Here is a 22260-nt window from a genome sequence, read left to right on the forward strand (position 1 = left end):
TGTGTCCCCACAAGCGTGTGTGCCCGGCATGTGTGTCCTTGGGTGTCTGTGTGTCCCCAAGCACGTGTCCCTCAGGTGTTGGACATGGATGTGTGTCCTTGGGTGTCTGTGTGTCCTCCAGGTGTCCGTGTCCCCCCAACCGTGTGTCCCCCAGGTATCTTGTGTTCCCCCAGCCGTGTGTCCCCAGGATGTGTGTCCTTGGGTGTCCGTGTGTCCCTAAGCATGTGTCCCTCAGGTGTCCATGTCCCCCCAACCATGTGTGCCCAGGATGTGTCCTTGGGTGTCCATGTGTCCCCAGGATGTGTCCCCAAGTGTGTGTCCCCCCAACCATGTGTCCCCAGGATGTGTGTCCTTGGGTGACCATCCCCCCAAGAAAGTGTCCCCAAGACATTTGTCCTCAGGTGTCCGTGTGTCCCCATGAGCACGTGTGCCCCGGATGTGTGTCCTTAGGTGATCGTGTGTCCCCATGATGTGTGTCCCCCAGGTGTCTATGTGTCCCCCAGCGCGTGTCCCCCAGATGTCTGTGTCCCCGGGATGTGTCCCCTCAGGCGTCCGTGTGTCCCCCCACATGCATGTCCCCAGGACATGTGTCCCCAAGCCCACATCCCACACCCTTCCCCGTAAGGACAGCAGGGGGGTGGGTGGCCCTGGGACACACATACAGCCCCCCCCCTCCCGAAAGACCCCAAGGCAGGTGGCACCGTGGGTCGCTGCGTGACCAAAAAGAGCCGTTTTAACCCCAGAATGAGCACCTCCACTTCAAGCCGGGTCACCCCCAAGCCCCATTCTGTTCCCCCCACCATGGGGTTAGGGGCTCACGGGGATGCTAAGGGTGACAGGGGAGTCCCAGAGGGAGAGGGGACAGACCACTGAGCCAGGCCACCGTGTCCCCACCAGTGCCACCACCAGGTCCCCCCGGCCACGCCAAATCTCTTTCGGGGCTGGGTCTGGTTGTTGATTTTTTGTCATTTTTCTTTTTATTTTTTTTCCTCTTTTTTTTTTTTTTTTTACATAAAAAGTTCCGTAAAAATTGGATAAAGTAAAATGATTTAAGCAGTAAAATCAATCTTATCAACATAGCACGAGGTCTGCCAGAAATCCAGGGGCAGCCCTGCTCCGCAATATTTACATGAAAACAGATTAAACTCGCAGAACCAAAATTAAAACCAAGGAAACAACCGAAAAAAAAATTAAAATAATAATAATAACCCCGAAACTATCCTTACAAAGTGTTCCTGTGGTATCGGCACGTCCTGGGCTAAAAGCGAAAAAAAAAAATAAAAACCCCAAAATTATCAATATATTCACATATACGTTAAAATATAATACAGAGCTTGGTGACAGGCGTCCGACAGCGCCACCGGGGTAGGGGAGCTGGCAAAGCTCAGCTTAGCAAAGCCTGGCTTATTTTTTCTCTGTGTTGCCCCGGCAGTACAAACCGCCTCAACGCTGTAGGGAACGAAGTTTATTTTTGTCTTTTTTCTTTTTTTCTTTTTTAGAAAAAAAAAAGAATAAATTCACAGGTTGGTGGTTTAATACCGCGAATCGTGGCAGAATCCAAGGGTTGGCTGCATCTGGCATCAGTGGGGCGATGGTTTGGGGGGAAAGGGGGTGTGTGGTTATTCCAGGTCCGTGTCCTCTTTGGGTTTGTAGTTGGCCCCGAATTTCTGCATGTATTTCTTGATGTACTCCTTCGTCTTGTGCTTCACGTTCTCGTTGCACTCCAGGTCCTCCGGGTTCTTGCAGTATTTCAGCTCCTTGTTCATGACGCCGTGAGTCAGCTGCAGGGCACAGAAATACCCATCATCAGGCCCAATATTCCCAGAAAATCCCAGTCTTGGGGATTCCCCAAGCTATTTTGCTATGATTCCCCAAGTATTTCCAAGTATTCTGAAATATTCCCTAAACTACTTTCTTATTATTACCTAAATATTCCCCAAATACTTGCTATTATTACCCAAATATTTCCTATTATCCTGAAATACTCATTATTGCCCAAATATTCCCCAAATATTTTGTGTTATTCCCCAAATATTGGCTATTATTCCTCAAATATTCCCCAAATATATTATTCCCCAAATACTTCCCAAATATTCCCTAAATACTGGCTAATATTCCTAGTATTTGCTATTATTCCCAAACATTCCCCTAATATTTCCTATTATTCCCAAATGTTGGCTATAATTCCCCAAATATACCCCAAATATATTATTCCCCAAATATTCCCTAGATACTGGCTAATATTCCCCTAGTATTTGCTATTATTCCCAAATATATCCTATTATTCCCAAACATTCCTCAAATATTTGCTATTATTCCCAAAATATTGGCTAATATTCCCAAAGTAGTTGCTATTATTCCCAAATATTCCCCAAATATTGACTATTATTCCTCAAATACACCCCAAATATATTAGTCTCCAAATATTTCCTAAATATTGGCTAATATTCCCCAAGTATTTGCTGTTAATCCCAAATATTTCCTATTATTCCCAAACATTCCTCAAATATTTCCTATTATTCCCAAATATTGGCTATTATTCCTCAAATATTCCCCAAATATTCCCTAAATATTGGCTAATATTCCCCAAGTATTTGCTAGTATTCCCAAATATTCTCCAAATAAATTATTCCCCAAATATTCCCTAAATATTGGCTATTATTGCCCAAATACTTCCCAAATATTCCCTAAATATTGGCTAATATTCCCCAGGTATCTGCTATTATTCTCAAATATTCCCCAAATATTGGCTATTATTGCCCATGTATTTCCTATTATTCCTAAACAGTTCCCTAATATTGGCTGTAATTCCTCAAATATTCCCCAAATATATTATTTCCCAAATATTCCCTAAATTTTGGCTAATATTCCCCAAATATTTGCTATCATTACCAATATTCCCCAAATATTGGCTATTATTCCCAAATATTTGCTATTATTCCCAAATATTTTCTATTATTCCCAGACATTCCCCAAATATTTGCTATTATTCCCAAATATTGGTTATTCCCAAATAGTCCCCATATATTTCCCATTATTCCCAAATATTGGCTATTATTCTCCAAATATTTCTTATTATTCCCAAATATTCCCCAAATACTTCCTATTATTCCCAAACATTCCCCAAATATTAGCTATTATTCCCCAAATATTTCCCATTACTCCCAAGCATTGCCCTAATATTTGCTATTATTCCCAAGTATTTCCTCTCTTCCCCAAATATTCCCCTAATATTTGCTAATATTCCCCAATATTGTCTATTATTCTCCAAATATTTCCTATTATTCCCAAATATTTCCTATTATTATTCCCAGCTATTCCCCCAGTATTGGCCAACAGTCCCCCAGTTCTGGCTCGTATTGCCCCGGTTCCTCCCTCCTGGCCCCGGAGGAGCAGGGGCTGTCCCCAGGGCCATACCTGTGGTGTCCCTGTCCCCAGGATGAATGTCCCTGTCCCCAGGGGATGATGTCCCCGTCCCAGGGGATGATGTCCCCATCCCCAGGGATGATGTGGGGATGATGTCCCCATCCTCGACGATGATGTCCTCATCCCCAGGGCTGATGTCCCTGTCCCTGGGCTGATGTCCCCGTCCCCAGAATGAAGTTTCCATCCCTAAGAGATGACGTCCCCATCCCTGGCAATGCTGTCCCTGTCCCCAGGACAATGTCCCCATCCCCAGGATGATGTCCCTGCGGCGTCACCTTTCTGGCCAGGTGCTTGAAGTCCTCGGTGGTGGTGATGCGCCCGGCCTTGCAGTCGGGTTTGCGGTAGGGATTCAGGCACTGCACGATGAACTGCGACATCTGCGGGAAAACACACCTGGGTCCGGCCCTGACACCCTGGCCCTGTACCCAGTGTCCCCCCAGGGACCCCCAACCCTCCACGGGGTGGCAGGGACACACAGACCACACACACACCCCCCAACACACACTGTGTCCTCGAGCGCCGGGGTCCCCCCACTCCGGTGTCGTGCTGCCCGCAGGGGACGGTGGAGCCCGACACCTCCCTCCAGCATCACCCCGGGTTGGTGACACCGCAGGGGGTGGCAGGGACACTCACCTCTTTCCGGAACACCTCCTTGCTCTTCTTGGCCAGCTCGCTGGACGTGTCCGCTTCCGCCGTCTTGGGCTTCTTGGAAGACTGGAGTGGGGGAAAGAAAAGGGTCTTGGATCTCCCTGGCCCCACCGCTGTCCCTGTGTGTCTGCCCGTGGTCCCACGGCCAGGCAGACAGCACACGCCACCCCGCCTGCTCCTGGGGAGCTTCCCAGTCCAGTACCAGTGAGCTTCCCAGCCCAGTACCGGTGAGCTTCCCAGCCCACTCCCAGTAAGCTTCCCAGCCCAGTACTGGTGAGCTTCCCAGCCCAGTCCCAGTGAGCTTCCCAGCCCACTCCCAGTGAGCTTCCCAGCCCGCTCCCAGTGAGCTTCCCAGTCCAGTATCACTGAGCTTCTCAGCCCAGTCCCCATTCACTTCCCAGCCTGATCCAGGCACACTTCCCAGCCCAGTCCCAGCGAGCTTCCCAGCCCAATACCAGCACGCTCCCCACCCCAAACCAGGCATGCTTCCAGCCTGCTCCTGGTGAGCTTCCCAGCCCAGTGCCAGCACGCTTCCCACCCGATCCCAGCACACTTCCCAGCCTGATTCCAGCACACTTCCCACCTCGATCCCAGCACACTTCCCACCTGATCCCAGCACGCTTCCCACCCAATCCCAGCACCTTTCCCCCTCAATCCCAGCACACCCCCTGGGGAGGCACAGAGACCACACCTTGTTCTTATTTTCTTTAGAAAAAAAAATGGAAAAAGGGCACGAGCTTGTCCTGGTGGAGTGGGGCTGGTTTGGAGGAGGGTAGTGGGGTATTATCTTCAGCTGAAGACAAGAAGGGGGGGAACCTCTGCTTTCCTCCCCATTTATTTCACACATGTTTAAACCTAATTAGCAGCACGACAACGATTTGCAGGGTTGGATCAAACGACGATTTGCAGGGTCAGATCCAGCGTGGCCAGATACCCTGTCCTAACCCCTCTCCGGGAGCTGTTCAAGCAATGTTCATTTATTTAAGCTGTTAATTGGCTGCTCATCAGCAGCAGAACCATCCCCACTAGTGAGGCGTGCCAGCACACTGCCAGCCCTCGTGCCAAAATCCCTGCGAGAGCTGAGACCCCACTGCTAAGCATTTACAAATTATCTTTAGTTCACCAAAGGATAAAGTGAATTTTATGGTGCTTGTTAAAGGCTTGCAAAGCTGGGGGAGATTCGCCTGCTCCTTCTGCTCTTTGAAGGTGTCCTGTTTGAAGGTTTCATTTGAAAAACCCGTTTGGGGTTGGTTTGTTGTTTTTTTTTTTTAAAGTATCCAACGCTGAAAAAAGCAGAAGCCATCCCATCCTTTTCAAACACCACAGACGCACCCGGCGGAGGCTGGAGGGCAGAGCTGCAACTCCCCGTCAGACATGGGGCTTAAATCACCCCCTTGACAGGGAAGTTTTATTGCCGAGGGCTGTCCCGAGCGAGCACTGGCTGCACATCAAAGCTTCCTGCTCCCTGCCCGTGGCTCGGGTACTGACATCAAACGACTGGTGATGGGGAACAGATGGCTCCCTGCCGGCTCCCGGCGCGGCACGGTGGCGTCACCAAACCCTGCCACCTCCTGTCACCAAGCCCTGGTCCCCTCCCATCACCAAGCCCTGTCACCTCCCATCACCAAGCCCCATCACCAAGTCCTTCTCCATCATCTGGCATCCCCAGCACACCCCAATTTCTCTTAATTCCGGAGTTATTTTCTACGCAGATCAATTTGGAAATGATGGGATTTACATTTGCCCCTCAAAGGATGTTACAAATTATCAGTGTTAATTAGCTGGCTTAAGTAGACCTGGAGGATGGGTTTGGAGGAGCTTGCAGGGAAACACTGCAAATGCCACATAAAGATGCATGTCAATGAAAGCAGAAAGACAGTAAATGCAAAAATAAAGCCTGGTCTGTTGAATTAAGCCTACGACTAAATGCTTCTGGGATTTTGAGCTCCATCGCTTCCCACCACGACCACAGGAGCTGCTCAGGCTGCGAGGGTGATGTGGAAGGGGAAAATGGCACTTTCTGGGGATGGGAAAGGGGAGGAAAAGCCAACTCCCAGCTGACCACCAAGCCCACTGGATGGGAAAGGTGTGAGCTGAAGCACTGCTCCAGCACAGGCAGCGCTGCCTCCACCAGGCAGCCAGTATGGTCTGGCAGCTCCTGCAAAATCCTGCTCCCCTTGGCCAGAGCACATGAGATAGGGGGAAAAATCAGTGCCAAAATTTGCAAGGGAAGATTAGGAGGAGAAATAAAAATTCTATTTCTAACTTGTGCAAAGGTGCTAATTTCTCCTTATATTAACATTAATCTTTAACATTCAAACCTCCTTATCAAAGGGCTTTAGCCTGCACTGAAGTCACCACAGCACTCCAAAGCCATGGAAACGTTTCCATCAGGGAATCTCAAATGCAGGAAAAGCCCCTCAAAATGGTGATATTCACATTTACCAGCCTTGCTGCTTTATGCCAAAACCCTCCAGAGGAGAAGTGGGGATGGAGAAGCCGGCAAAGAGGTTGTCAGGGGAAAACCAGCCTGGGATGGGGCGACTCTGGAGGGGGGGAGCAAGAAGCCAAATGTGCTGGGAAATGTGGAGGAGCTGTTGTATGATGCTCCTTTTCTGGCAGCATGGGATAAGGCTGCTGGAATCTGCTCTGCTAATGCCAACCTTCTTGTGCTCTTCAGGAGGTACCGATGGGCAGATGTGAACACACAATGTGCAATGAAATCCAGGCTTTTTCCATCTTAAAAGAACGCAAAAACTGTGGCGCTTGGTCCCTTGTCAGCGCCAGCCTCCCCGAGTGTTCCACCAGGCCACCTTCTCGTGGAACCCCTTTTTTTAAGGGGAAAAAGCAGGTTTTAATAATGCGAAAGAGCAAGCACGGCTTTGCGAGCCTCTTGTGCCTTTCCATCCAAATCACTACAGCAGCAGTAAGCCTCGGGCAAGCTCACCCACCGCCGACACCAGCTGCTTTGAGGGTCTCAGGAAGGGAGCAGATGATTCTTGGAAGCACGTGGGACGTGCTCTGGAGGAAATAAAACACCCCAGTTGCTGCCATCATACATGTTTTGCCAGGGCGAGTGATGTCCCGCAGCTGGGGACACCAGGAATAGCGGCAGCAGCTGCTGGATGGCCGGAGCCACGATTTTAATCCATCGGGTTTAATCCCTCTTGGAAAAGGTGTGGGGTGGGGAGGAGGAGGGTGAAAAAAATCCAAAGAATGTGGTTGTGATTTCAGGGCGGAAGCATCATTACGGAGGCGGCAGCGAGTGAGCTACGACCATGTGGGAATTCAACCTTCAGGCTATCCTGGCCAAGAAGGAAAAGATTCAAAAGCTCTGAAATGAGTAAGAACCACATCAGTGTAAGGTCAGCCAAAGCTGTGCGGCCAGTGGTAATTTAGGAACGAGGTATTGATGGCTTCAGAGAAGTTTTGGAACTCCAAAGGGAGATCAGATCTGGGGGGTTAAGCAAGCAGCGAAAAGTCCTTGCAGAAGCAGCCAGCTCACGTCTGCCCCCAGGTGAAGCATCACCCCAGTCCTCAGCACCCCTTTTATCCTAAAAATTTTGAATCTGGCATGTAAATGCCTGCCTTCATTTACAGAAGCATCTTTCCTTGCTGCTCACTCAAAAATCCGTAGGAAAAAAAGATTCCCAAGCTGCAAAGCACCAGCTCAACTGCATTTTCTCACTCCAAAGAGCCCAAACTTCTTCTCAGCACCTTGTTCTCATCAAAGGGATGTTCCCCAGTATCTCCAGGCTGGTCCACACCACCAAGCAGCCAATCCCTCCACAGGGATGTAGTTTATGGCTATTCCAGCTTAATAAAAACTTCACTTTAAAGCTAAAATGAAGGCCTGTTTGATAAATAGGTTCTCCTGCCCCGCTTTGCATGCGGATACCTTTCAACAGCAATTTTCAACCCAAACCCAGAAGAAACAGGCAAGCGCAGATCAACTGGGATCAATCCAAGGCAAGCACAGGGCAAACCCTTCCCATGGAAGCAAAACACGCTGTAGGAAACAGGCAAATTAGGAATATTTGTTGTTCTTTCAGCCTGAGTCATCCGGAGTGTTCATAAAGCTGCGTGAGCTCCATTTAATGCTTTTGCTGAGCCCGATAAAATGAGGTATCAGCCAGAGAAGTGCAGCACAAGGTCACTGCATGTTAATGAACCTGAAGCTCACCAAACGGATCCAGCAAGCCCCAGAGATCCCACGACACTCCTGTGTTTATGAATCCTCCCAGTGCCAGGACTATTTGCTCCTCAGGATCCCAGAAACACAGAGGACACCGGCAGGGGACGTGTGATGCTGACCCAGGGACAAAAATCATTTAAAAGGCTTTTCTGGATTCCTCTGCAGGAGTAAAGACTCCTCAGCTGAGCGGCATGTGCCAGGTCTTAGCTCAGTTTCTAATTAACTTATTTAAAGAGAGATAAATATTTGTAAATAACGTTGTTTAAAGTGAACTTGCCAGGAATCCTGGCTGAAGTACTTGGAGGTGTTATAGGGACTGGGTTAACCCTTAGGATCCTGGCAGCACGTGGGAAGGGTGATGGCAGCAGAGCAGGATGTTCCTGAGAGGTGTAGGACTGACAACACCTACAGCACAACCAGTCCTGCTATGTGGGTATCACCCAAGTACCAAGAGAACTGCTCCCCGAGTTACAACCTGACAAACCCCTTTTCTCTTCTCTCTCCTTTGATTTATCAGGGTGATTTATCCATAGAGGCTCAGCAATCACTGCTCAGACTCTGCCCTCCCTGCTTTGCAAGAGCTGGCAGAGCTAGAAACTCCTCCAAGGAGGCTCAGCCATGTCCCCTCCCACCAAGTGCTGGGGTAGATGTGGCTGCAGTGGGACCTAACTGGAAATCCAGCCCCATTTGGAGAACAGCTCCGTCCTCTCAGGTGTCCCCAGTGACAGCAGGACCCACGAAGATGCTGCAGCTCTCACGGTGAAAGCAGAAAGGTGGTGGAAGCAGCACAGAGCTCTCAGCTCCACCCCTTCTGCTGACGCACCATTAGATTTTCCTATTTCAACATTATCCACCCCGCCACATCCCTTTTTTTGGCCAGTTATAAGGTCGTCTCCACACATGAGGTGGGGTGATGCTCGGCAGCCAGGTCAGAACATCAACTGCCCACCCTGGGAAGAGCTGTGTTCACCCAAGGGGTGGTTGGCACAGCCCGAGGGGTGAACAAAGGAGCACTGAGGTCTTTACCAGCACCCTGAAGAATGAGGAGGTGAGAGCACCATAAAAATCTCTGCTTGACTACTCGTCACCAGGGCAAAACCTGGCAGCAACAAGGGGAAGCTGCTCTTCAGTGGCTACAGGGCAGCACATGTTATCAGAGTGCCAAGAAAAGAACCACTTCACTCGTTAACCACAGAATCACAGAACCATCTGGGTTGGAAAAGTCCTTGAAGCTCCTCCAGCCCAACCATGAACCTCATCCTGACCGTTCCCAACTCCACCAGATCCCTCAGCGCTGGGTCAGCCCGACTCTTCAACCCCTCCAGGGATGGGGACTCCCCCCCTGCCCTGGGCAGCCCATTCCAACGCCCAACAGCCCCTTCTGCAAAGAAATCCTTCCTCAGAGCCAGCCTGACCCTGCCCTGGGCAGCTTGAGGCCATTCCCTCTGGGCCTGGCGCTGGGTCCTTGGCTCAAGAGACTCATCCCCCCTCTCTGCATCCTCCTGGCAGGGAGTTGCAGAGGGCCAGGAGGTCTCCCCTCAGCCTCCTCTTCTCCAGACTGAACCCCCCCAGTTCCCTCGGCCGCTCCCATCAGACCTGTGCTCCAGACCCTGCACCAGCTCCGTTGCCCTTCTCTGGACGCGCTTGAGTCATTCAATGGCCTTTTTGGGGTGAGGGGCCCAAAACTGAACCCACTTATCGAGGGGCGGCCTCACCAGTGCTGAGCACAGGGCTCAGATCCCTTCCCTGTCCCTGCTGGCCACGCCAGTGGTGACACAAGCCAGGATGCCATTGGCCTCCTTGGCCCCCTGGGCACACTGCTGGCTCATTATCAATCCCCCCCCAGGTCCCTCTCTGACTGGCAGCTCTCCAGCCACTCCTCCCCAAGCCTGTAGCGCTGCTGGGGGTTGTTGTGGCCCAAAGTGCAGCCCCCAGCATTTGCCCTTGGTGAAACTCCTCCAGTTGGGCTCAGCCCATTGCTCTACCAACTCTACCACTGTTTTAAAGCACAAAAAAACAGCGGCCCCATGGTCAATATAACCACTACGACTTATTTCAGGTCACTTCTCTTGCTCCATCATCCCCCTCAAGTCCATTCCAACCTCAGCAACAGCCCCAGAATTTGTTGCTCCTGTTCTGCAGGGCAGGATTATCCTTGTGGTCTGTCCCAAGAGATGTTAACTCCCAGTTTCCTTTGCTGACCCCTGTGCTTACCTTCATGGGGTTTTCGTCGTACGTTGGGGTCCCAAGGTCCATTTCAGCTTCATGTTCAAGGCTGGCATCATCCCCTGGGCTGTCCCAGGTAGGAGGGTCCCACTGGGTTTGCCTAGAGGAAGAGAGACAGACAGAACACTGTCACTCTCTTAAAAGTAACCTGCTTATTGATTGTGTCATCAGCTGGGACATCTGGTCTCCATCAGTCATCAAAAATCTTAACATCAGTGTAATGCAATTAATGATGAGTCTGAGTAGACTGCTAAGCTGGAGAAGACTAAAGCCAAGCAAGAAGAACTTAAGAAAGGGAATTTGCACCATTCTATCACTGGTGACACTCCATGTGTGATCAAGAAAATTTTGTCACAGGCGTAAAATAAAAATGATTCTGTTGTGGAAAGATGGGAAACATCAGAGCAGAGACCCTGGGGCAGGAACTCCTTCCTGAAGAGCCAGGGTCAGCCCTTGGCACCTCAAGCCAAATGTTCAGCCACAGGTATTGCCACCGTGGAAGGAACACAGACCAAAGATCTTGGGAAAGGCCACAGGAAGGAGCAGGAGCTTGGAAGGATGGATAGGCAGATGACACGAAGCTCATTCCTACGCTAGAAGAGGCTGAAGGCAGGACTAGGACTCTTCTGAGCTCACTGCATGCAGGAAGCTGCATTTCTGCAGAGACATCTCAACTGAGATGGAAGAAGTCATCAAAACCTGCCTGGGCTTGTCAGGCCGAGGGGTGGGGAAGAGCCCCACCACGCTTCTAACCGGGTGAGAACAGGAAGAACTGGTCTGGATTTCCTCAAGGCAGGGAAGAGAGAAGCAGGCAGCCCTCAGCATCTGAGAGAAGATAGAGGATGGTGCCAGGGAGGAAAACCACAGAGCAGGGGAGGAACACAACAACCAGGAGAAACGGGGGCCAGCAGGGCAGACCACTGTCTTCACAGGACTGAAGTTAGTACAGGACGGTCCATCAGATGAGAGGACTCACTCAAAAACAGACTAAACAAGAGGAATTGCAAAGTACAGATCTCCAGACCCCATTAGGTTTGGAGGTGACCTAACGCAGCAACTATCTTCCATTTCTAAAATCTGTGGGAAGTCAGGCTGGGCACACTTCAGCTCAATACCAAGAAATCCTGAAAGCCTGCATCAAAAGAAGCCACTGGTTTGAGTTTCCCAAGATTTCTGACCTGTATCAGAAATCCTGTCCCACTTCAGGGCTTTTTACTTTTCAGGAAAGGCTGGAGGGAAGCATGAAAGTCTTGTTTCAACCAGTTCCCACATGCTTCATCATGCTACTAAATTCTCCAGATACTGCTGAAAATCCCTGACCTCAAGATCACTATTGATGTAATTGCTATGTGAAAATAAAATATTGAAATAATTAAGAAGTATTATTCTTAAGAATATATTATCTATTCTTATTCTTAATTAATATTAAGAAGCAAAATTTCCCTTCCTCTACTAGCTTTGTGCTGTCAGAAGATAGACAGTTAAAAGGACTGAAAGAAATCCAGCATGTGTTCCTCAAAAAAGTTCAAGATTAATTATATTCAATTAGAGCCTTCTGGTGTACTGCAGAAGATGCACACAGGAGGCATTCCTCGCCAAGAGGGAAAGTTCATTGGGTCTCCTCATCCCATTGCCAAGTCTTCCAAACCATGGCACAAATCACAGATTCCTGCTCGACCGTTTTCTTTTTCTTCCTGGGGTTTGACTGTCTCCTGCTGTGCTGTTGGTGCAACTCTTGCTGTGTAAGGTAGCAGCAGGGAGTCCAAATGGGAGACTGAAAAGGTCGAGTGATGAAGTGAAATGAGGGCAAGAAACAATAACTGGTATCGAGACAGTCAGGATTTGTAAGAAAATACTCAGGCTTAACCCTTTAGAGAACTGGATCCCCATACAGACCTCAAGAGGAGTTTGAAGTAAAGAAGATGAAAAAAACGAGGGTGAGAAAATCAACCCTTTATGTCACATACCCCAGATCATGGCTGATCCCTGAGCCACCCAAGACCTCCTGTTCACAGAGCGTGCCCAACGCAACACCCACACGCATGTTAAAGCCTCCACAGACCAGGGTATCAGCCTGGAACTGCTGTCAGAGCCACACGGGCAGCCAAGGTCTCCTCTACCTGTTAATTCTGCTGCCATTTCAGCACTGTGTGGGGCACCTCGTATTCTGGCAGAGTGATGGGAACCAAAGAAGGTGTCAAAAGAAGTAAATCCAAGTTAACCAAGATGCTGGGGATAAAGAAGTTGCTTTGATGGGATTGTTTTTTTGGAATGAGATGTCAAAAGTGGAGCTCCTCACTGTCACGTTATCACACCAGGTTATGACTCAACACACAACTGGAGTCATTGTTTGCAAGGAAACGGCCACCATCACACTTTTGTCCACAAAACCCAGGGCTCTATCACACCAAGTTACGACTCAACGCACGGCTGGAGTCATCATTTGCAAAGAAATTGTTTCCCATCATCATGCTCCTGCGTGCAGAAAACAGGGCTGTATCCCCAGGCTACATTTATGGGGGTGAAGGAAAGATTTTGAGCAATCTCAGCCTCTCACCATCCTGCTGGGTGCCTAATGAGACACCCGATTCCTTGGCTTGAGCCATCCAACCAACCCCAAAGCAGCCATCACGCTCACCTCGTTATCACACCCACCTTGTTACCACATGGTAGTAGTAGATCTTCCCCTCTGGATCTCGGGCTGTTTTCCAGTTGGGTGGGAGGACAATCGTTTTGGGTTTTGGAGGGGACGGTGGAGGCAAGTCCAGGAGGTTATTGGTCACCACAAGCTCTGGCTAAAAATACCACAAAAGGGATGAAATGAGTGGCTGTGAGAGTGGTCGTGAGAGTGGTCAGTGCAGCCCTGACAGGTCTTTCCCCCATGACAAAGACTTTGTTGAAGGTAAAACTTAAAAACAACATTAGTGTTGGCCCAAGAAGTGATGAGGATAATGTCTTTCACTAGTTCTTCATCAAATACCCCAAGCACCCACTCGACCACACCCTGAGCTCATAATGCAGCCACTGGTGCTCTGAAATCCTCCGTGCTGGATACCAAAACCACCATTTCTGATGGAGGGAATTCAGCAATGAAAACAATTCAGAGAGCTCCCACATGCCCACTCATACGCAGCCTTCTCGGAAGTGCTGGCAGAATGCTGGAACAGAACAGGATCTGGGCTCAAAATCCCCCAAAATGTGTCTGATGGCCACATCCAGCCTGGCGAGCGGCACCCCAAAGGATGTCAGCACTCTGCTGCACAGGAAGCTCCTCCAGCTGGTACCACTAATGCTTTCACAGCACCCAGAAGCCGTGGGGAATCACATAAACCCAAAGTAAGTGTAGAGAAAGGTTCCTCATCCCTTCTGACCCCCCCCCCGGACTCACCTGCTGGATGGGCTGAGGCTGCCCAGCTGCGACGATCGTGGTTACTGCTGTCGGTGGCTGCACTATGACTCCCTGTGGATGAGCTGTGTAAATCTGCTGGCCCTGGATGTACTGGAGACCCGGCTGGGCGTAACTCTGAAATGGAACACAGGCAACCACAAGTCAGCTTGTTTTACCAAAAAACCCTTTAGTGGAGGCTGTGGTGCAGCTTCCCTTACTGGGAACCAAAAAGCAGAAGCAATAAGAGGGTAATAGTCCTCAAGGACTAGTGGAAGATAACATCCAAACCAACCAGCAATGACTAGTGACTGAGGTGGGGTTCAAGCAAACAGTCTTCACATACAATTAGCCTACTGGCTGTCCCAGGAGTAGCACAATTGTTTACATCTTGCTTTTAGGAAGAACTAGTCGTTGACAAGTTGCTGAACGCCAATGGCCTTGTTAGCAAAGATGAAGTAGAAGGAGACAGCACTGCACCACAGTCATGTGGAACTCAAGGCTGAGCCTGAGGGACAGGGGCATGTAATTCCAAGAAAACAGATAAAGAAGGTTGATCCGTTGGGGTTTTTGTTTGGTTTGAGTCATACCAGAGCTGGTAGCTCCTGCTTCCAAAAACCAACGGAAGGTGAGCTCACACCTCCACATTTTACTGCTTACTTGGCCAGTGGCAGTGGAAGCTCTTACCCAGGCATATCTGTTCACAAGAATCAACAATCAAAAAAACCATCACTTTTATAAACAAGTTTTAAAAAGTCTCTGCAAGCTTGGCCCCAACAACTAAGATACATGGAGCTTGTACATGGAAAATACCCTGTCTAGATGGGAAATCAGATTCTTGGATGGTAAGTTATCTGAGAAGTGCAAAGTAGGATGCTCTAATATAAGAACACTAGTAAAGCATGAGGAAATTAAGTGTACCAGGCTGGTACCCTTTGTTTGTGGGTGTTTCATGCCAGGCTGTGTCTGAAAGGGAAATTACCTGTACAATTGGTTGGGTCGTCTGCGAGTAGGGGGATGTCACACCGTAAACGGTCTGACAGGTCTGTCCTTGGTAATATATGGCTGGTTGGGACTGGGCTGGCGAGTACTGCTGTTGTACAGCCACAGTCTGCTGGCTGGAATCCCAGACCCCGTAGCTCTGGCTCTGCACCGGTCCCGGTGTGGCCACGGGCAGGACGGCCACGTTGGGTTCTTGATGGACCACGGTGTCGCTTTGTGCTACATACTGTGGAGTTGTCACCTCCATCGTCGTTGCTACATGTTGGACTACTGGTACGGGCTGAGGAGTAGTTAGGCTTGGTTCCACCGTGTGCCCAACCAAAGTCTGGGGGTGCTCATAGGCTGCCGGTGAGCACATGGAATCCATGGTGGGTGTGGGCAGCAGCACCTTGCCGGCGTTGGGGTTGCTGGGGTCTACATAGGCTTGCATGGGGTAGCCAGGTGGGTAGCCGATGAAGCTGTGGTGGGGCGTGCCGTAGCCCATGGACTCGTAGGGCAGGGGGGATGCCATTCCCAGGTTTTGCAGTTGCTGTTGCTGTTTCTGGGCTTCCCGCTGGGCAACCTCCTGCTCGAAGAGCTTCCTGCGCTCCTCTGTGGACAGCTTGCTGCGATCCTTAAGCCGGACTTTCTTCTTCGAGGATGCTGGTGTGTCATACCTGAGAGAGAAAGAAAAGAAAAGGCTTTGTGAAACCTTAGAAAGCTGCAGGTTCGGGGCTCCAGCAGCAAAAGAGCCACCACTGATGGTGGCAGGCCTGGGGGGTGACCCAAACACCCAACAGCAGCAGCATCATTTCCTAAAAACATTCATTTTCAGCTGCTTGATCAACCACAGCAACTCATAGAGGGGAGAAACACCCACTGACCCTGCTCATCCACGAGCAAGGAGCCAGGGCTAAGTCCCACTGCATTTACCAACTTCAGTTGGCTGAAGCCAATGGAGATGCAAAGATGCAGCAGTAGCAGTCTGAAGGACCTGCTAGGCAGCACCAAGATACCCAGAGAGTGGAGGCAACACCTCCAAGACCAACAGGGAACCCCAGGAGAGGGCAGAATGAGCGGAGTGCCCCACAAAAAGGCTGGGTGCTCGTGTTGGAGACCCTCTGCCACAGTTTCCCAAAGCAGGACCAGCAAAGAAGGGGTTTGGAAGCTCTCCAAAGAGGAGGCACAGCTCCCACCACAGCATCTTCACCCCCAAAGACCAAGGCAGCTCAGCGATGGGGAAAGCACCCCAGCTTTTTTCTCTTGACCTCCCCACATTGGCAGACCTGCAGATGCTGTGTGTTTGCAGACATGACGAAGAACAAGGGAATTACAAACAGCACGTTTCTGCTTAGAGTTATGCTATTTACTAGACCACAGATTCAGCTTAAAAAATAATAAAAGTGTGGATGGATTTTTTTTTAATCCTCTTTTTACAAATAAGAATTTTCATCCAGAGACGCAGAGCAGCTGGAGGGAATTTTCCAAGGAGTTAAAGAAGACCAAAAAAAAAAATAAATCCTAAGGACTTTGATCAGACCTCAACCATGGAAAATTTCAGATCAAAGGTGGATATTTTGAGAAGTTATGAGTGTGGTAAAACAGGGATTACAAGCAAAAATGCTTTGCAGCCCTAATAGAATGGATTCTACAAAGCATCCACCATATTCTCTATATACTCACTTCATGTTCATGCGTCCCACTTATATATCAAAAGCACATTGCTACCAACAGATACACTTAAGATGTTTCCTCGCATTCTCAGAGTAGCTGCAAGGATCTGTTAATTCAAACCTTACTGATGTGAAGAGTTCAATTTCAATAATTAAAGTCTTTCCTGGCACTGCCTGGAGAGTTTACATGAGAGGCAGCCAGCGTGAAGGGACAGTCAAAAGAAAACCGAGGATTTAGTGTAGAGCAAGCAGCAATGCTCTCGTGTCTACTCTGCTCCTCTCTCCATCTGTTTTTTGTTGTTGTTAAATGCTTCATATAACAAATATAAAGGGGGACAGTTGGAGCAGGGAGAGCATCTCCAGAGAAGGATGCTGGCACCCTGGTCCTCCTGGCGAGCACTGCTCCCTGAGAAGGATGTGGCCACAGGAGGGAAAAGCCAGAGCAGGCAATTCCTTGCCTGCAAAAGAGCTTGTTCTATTTAAAATAACACCAAAAATAGACTAGTTATACCATCCCTCTTCCTATCTCTTGACACACCGCCATTCCCCAGCTCCACTTCTACCCCTAGACCTCAGTTGTGTTTCCACCCTCCAAATGGCTAATTACAGTAGTATAAATTTACATTACAGTATTATAGGTTTACATCTTATTTTTCATCCAGATGTTTTAAAGTTTCCCAGCGCAGCTCAACACAGGGACAGAAGTTTCCTCGTCTGGCTGACTCACCACCTATTGTTCCCTCATTACTAAGATCCTATTTAAGAGGGACAACAGAAAACTGACTTCTTTAAAGGAAATTCCCCGGTATTCTGACTGCCTTTAACACAATCTGAAGCCTCCCTGAAATGCAAGACATTTAATATTTTCCTTCTCTTAATTAAGAATCAACTTTCGAGGGAAGAAAAGGAGCATCTGGCAGCAAACAGATGCTGATTCAGGCGCTGCCTCGGACCAGCCCTGCCACCACCACCACCACTTCTATGGCTCCTCCAGTCCCCGGGAGGGTTTGGCTGTTGTGGGGTGCTGGGGAATAACCCCAAGAGCCAGCAGAAGGCTCAGGTGCTCTGAAAGCAACGGTCTGAACTGATAGGAAAAGGCAGATTTGGGTGGCTGCCAGGGTCATTGCACTGATTCTCACTTAAAATCTGGAAGAACAGAGAATAATTAAAAATATTTTCTCTTTCTGCTTGTTCCCTGAACTGGCCAACTCATCAAGACAAACGTCATCTACATTTCAGTTATCTAGCCCTTATCTTTACTCTTCTAAACCCATCTCACCAGACACTGTCAGCAGAAATACTTCATGTGGAAGGGCATAACTCATACTAGTGCAACACAAATCAGTTGCTTTTATTTTCCACTTTATCTTCAGCATCTGTTCACACTGTAATTCAAAGTATTTTATACTTTTACTGGAGCTTATAGACTTCATGGCTTGTTTCCCTAGACAACCTGTGTTTAAAAATCTTTTTTTTTTTTGGTGAGATGTGAGTAAAGTTGAAGTCCTCACTCTCCCTTGTATCCATGACTTGCAAAACACACACACAGGAATCCATTGGGCAAGAGAGCACCCACAAAAAAGAAACACAAAGTAAAATCACCACAAGTGATTTAAATTATTTTAAACTTAAGAAACACCTTCTCAGCCAAGGGAGCACAATGCCACCATTCCCAGGGGAAAGCAGGAGACATGGCACTAGCTTGGTGGGGTCATACCTACCTGGCCCGTTTTCCTTGGGCTTGATGGGTTTGGGGGATATTCACTTGGTCAAGGAAGTAGTTTTGTGTTCCAAATCCTGTTTGGCTTGGGTACTGCTCACTCTTGCTCTTATTTTAAGTTTAGACTAAGCCCCAAGTGCACTGGGGAGATGCGGAGCAGAAGGGGATGGGTTTTGAAGGACTCAGAAGACCTCTTTGCATTATGAGGGCTACATCCCTAACTCCTGTGCAGGAGCTGGATGTAGCTTCCCTCATCACTCATCTAATTCAAAAAAGTGCCTGAAGATGAAGGTGGAGGTTATCCAAGAGGAGAGGCCACCTAACACGAAGGAGCCACCCAACTCCAGCCAGGGAATGCCTCTCACCACACCCATGGGATTCATCCAGGTAAAAATTTTCCTTCCCCATCCCTGGATTTTTTCAAGGATCACCAGGACCATTTTTCCCTAGAATTTTTACCCAGGATTACCACAGATCCAACACTCCCAGCCCAACAGTCAGATCCTCAGCCCTGCTGCCACCACTGCTGCCAGAAAACTTGCCTGTCCTCTGGCCTCTTCGTTCCTCGCTCGTATGCCGAGGATGGAGGGGACAACGAGTCTCTCCGTCTCTTCTTCTCTTTGCTCTGGCTCTGCCTCTCGGGATCTCTGCTCAGGATGGGGTTCTTTGGAGTAGGAGTCTGATCCCTGTGCCCGGCTGTCTCTCTCCCACGATCCGCTTTTTGGAAAAACAGATAAAAGAGAATTTTTATAATTCAGAGCATTTCTAGCTCCCTCCTCTTCAAGTTTCAATAGCTTCTGTTAGTCAACAACAGAGTCTTCATTCAAACAAGTTGCAGGTTGCCCCGTATCAGCCTCAGGGCTACATTCCCCATCACCCACCACTTAGATTATCCTCCCTATTTTCAGGAGCTGTTTTTTTCAAAGAGCTGGTTTTTGGTTTGTTGTTTCTTTTTTTTTACAAGGAGCTGTTTTCAAACTGGGAAAATTAAGTGGTTTCATAGGAGTGGAGAGATTCATGGGCAAATGTGAGTACATACCACTGTTCTCCTTTTCTGCTTGGCTCTTCTTTGGGATCCGGTACACCTCCTGTAAAGCAAAAGCCACAAGCAGGGTCAGAGTTTCATCTATTCACAAGAACAACCCCGATATCTACGGGGATGCAAGAATCATAACACAGTGCTAATAATTTAACAATTCAATCATCAAATAATCAAATCCAAAAAAAAAATAGCATCTCTTGAAGCAAAGTTCTGGTTTCAGGCAAATTATTGTGGTACTTTCTATATACTGCTACCGATCAGCAGTTCATGTTTGATGAGTTTAGGTGGGGTTTTGGGCCAAGTGCTGCAGGATCTAAGCTGGCCATTCCACCCATGTGCTATGAGCACCTGAACTTGCAGCTCTGCTGGACCAGTGAATGAATGATTTTTGCCATTAAACAAGCTACCCTCACATGTGAAACCGTGCTCTTCTGCCTCTTACTGTGTCAGCCCTGGTGTTCCCACAGTGACCACAACCAGCACACATCCCAGCTGAGTTTCTATTTCTCAGGGTATCCAAGGCCACCAATCCCTGCCCTGGCAAACACAGCTGAACACAGGCATCTGACCTGTCCTCTAATGACACCATGGTGACGTGCCTGTCTACCACCTGAATACCTCTTGTTGTACCCATCCTGGTCTTCAAGGCAGTTTTAGGCAGTCTATCAAGGAGCAGGGAGTTAAGACTTGATAATCCTTATGGGTTCCTTCCAACTTAAGATATTCTAAGATTCTATGATTGTCTGACAGCTGCAGTTTCACCACGCTGGAGAAACAGAGATGGTATCCACCGTATTTCCCATGATGTTCCCCAGATCAACACTGGAGCATCCCAAGGGAAACGAGCAGGAAGCCATCTCCTAGCTCTGAGTAAACCCCTTTGACCAAGCAAGCACCTATTGAAGGCTACTGAGATCAGATGCCAAAACCCACCATCCCTTCTCCCGCAGCAGACAATTCTGCTTATCCAGCTCCGGGGTCCTCAGTACAAGACAGACACAGACCTGCTCGAGCGGGGCCAGAGGAGGCCACGAGGATGCTGGGGGGGCTGGAGCACCCCCCTGTGAGGACAGGATGAGAGAGTTGGGGGGTTCAGCTGGAGAAGAGAAGGCTCCGGGGAGACCTTAGAGCGGCCTCCCAGGGCTGAAAGGGGCTACAGGAAAGGGGGGAGGGACTCTGGATCAGGGGTGTAGGGATGGGATGAAGGGTAATGGTTTTAAACTGCAGGAGGGGAGATTTAGATTAGAGATAAAGAAGAAATTCTTCCCTGTGAGGGTGGTGAGGCCCTGGCACAGGTTGCCCAGAGCAGCTGTGGCTGCCCCTCCCTGGAAGGGTTCAAGGCCAGGTTGGACGGGGCTTTGGGCAACCTGGGCTAGGGGAAGGTTTCACTGCCTGTGGCAGGGGGTTGGAACTGGATGATCGATCCTTAAGGTCCCTTCCAGCCCACACCATTCTAGGATTCTATGATGCTTTTTTATATCAAGCTGTATCACCCAGATAACCTGCAACTACCAAACAAACTCACTTTTTCCCTGCACCCAGCAACTTTCTACATCCATGTTTCAACTAAGTAGAACATCACAGAATCACAGAATGGTTTGGGCTGGAAGAGACCTTAAGTACCATCTAGGTCTCACAGGAGTGGAGCAGAGGGGGAGAATCCCCCCGCATCTCCCTGCTGCCCACATTGCTCTGGGTGAGCCCAGCACACAGGTGGCTTTCTGGGCTGCAAGTGCATTTTGATGGCTTACAGGCAGTTTTCTGCCCACTAATACCCTCCTTCTCCCTGGGGCTGCTCTCCATCCCCTCCTCACCCAGCCTGTGTTTGTGCTGGTGATTGCCCCGACCCATGGGCAGGACCTTGCACTTGGTCTTGTTGAACTCCCTGAGGTTTGCACCTCAGAGATATATATACTTATATTATACATATGTAAGAAAAATATATTGAGTGCCACGTTTCAGCCTCAGAAAATGTATTTTCCTCTGATGAAATAAATGAAAGTATAAGAAACCCTGCTGTAGTCTGTTCACAAGACAAAACCACTTTAAAAGTGCTGCCGAAGGTTAAAAAAGTTATTTTAGCCAAGGGGGGGTTTTAAAAATATTTTTGCTTTCCCATGGAGCCTAACACACTGTTTGAAGCATCTGCAGTTATGCTATCATGTGTTCTGTGACCTCTTCCAGTGCTAAGGGGCACTAGGAGTTTGGAAATGTACCCTTTTTTAATTGTTCTTATTTATTTACAGGTTTGCTATGGATCACGAGGCAGGAGCAGGAAAACCAGATCAGGAGAGTGCAGAGCAGTGGTGCGGGATGCAAAAGCATTGCCAATACTCCCCTTTAACCTCAAACCCTTCTCTTTCCACAGCTCAGGTACGCTGTCTGTGCCCACCCAGCTCAACCCGAGCCCTGCCAAGCTGGGGAGCTGCCCCCCACCCATGGGGCAGCAGATCCACGGGGCCCAAGGCAGGGAGGAGGACCTGTCCTGACCACAGCCACTGCCTGTGTGTTCTTAATGCCACAGGGCACCAAGGGTTCAAAGCAAAGCAGGTTATGATGCACACCCCAAAGCACCTCTGCAGCTCCAAGGCCTCCAGAAGCCCAGCCCTTGTCGTGCCACCAAGCTCCAGCCTGGTTTTGGTCCCCTTCATGCCTATTGGTTGGACTAGATGATCTTCAAGGTCTTTTCCAACCTTGACGATTCTGTAATTCTATGCCACATCCCACCCCCAGCACTGAGGGAATCCCCCGTTAAACATGCTTGGGTTGTTACCCATCACTTGTAGTATTTTTGACCTTCTAATGTCTGGATACTCAGCATGATTCCTGGTACTAAGTCACGTATTTCAAACAAACCCATGTTTCTTCTGCCTGTATTTCAGGGCAGGTCATGGTTCAGAAAGCTGAGCAGCACCCAACTTCACTCCAAACCTGCTGCCACAATAAACTGGGGACAGATTTCTG

At 49.0% G+C, this 22260-nt stretch overlaps 1 protein-coding gene across 1 annotated transcript in view; it reads right to left on the reverse strand.

Annotated features, from left to right (window-relative positions):
- Nucleotides 1-1286: 1286 nt before the first annotated feature.
- The window catches only part of SETD2 (SET domain containing 2), a 60148-nt gene continuing 39174 nt past the window's right edge, over nucleotides 1287-22260 (reverse strand). Inside the window, exons 13-21 of the mRNA XM_026842019.1 lie at nucleotides 19294-19342; nucleotides 18797-18971; nucleotides 14863-15538; nucleotides 13884-14018; nucleotides 13151-13290; nucleotides 10484-10595; nucleotides 4060-4140; nucleotides 3702-3803; nucleotides 1287-1781 (exon numbers count right to left, since the gene is read on the reverse strand). Of these exons, the coding sequence (XP_026697820.1) occupies nucleotides 1620-1781; nucleotides 3702-3803; nucleotides 4060-4140; nucleotides 10484-10595; nucleotides 13151-13290; nucleotides 13884-14018; nucleotides 14863-15538; nucleotides 18797-18971; nucleotides 19294-19342 (1632 nt within the window). The 3' untranslated portion in view covers nucleotides 1287-1619. The remainder of the gene's footprint in view (nucleotides 1782-3701; nucleotides 3804-4059; nucleotides 4141-10483; nucleotides 10596-13150; nucleotides 13291-13883; nucleotides 14019-14862; nucleotides 15539-18796; nucleotides 18972-19293; nucleotides 19343-22260) is intronic.

The sequence above is a fragment of the Athene cunicularia genome (genome assembly GCF_003259725.1).
Source record: "Athene cunicularia isolate RWA chromosome 2 unlocalized genomic scaffold, athCun1 chr2_part1, whole genome shotgun sequence".
In the NCBI taxonomy this organism is placed as follows: Eukaryota; Metazoa; Chordata; class Aves; order Strigiformes; family Strigidae; genus Athene; species Athene cunicularia.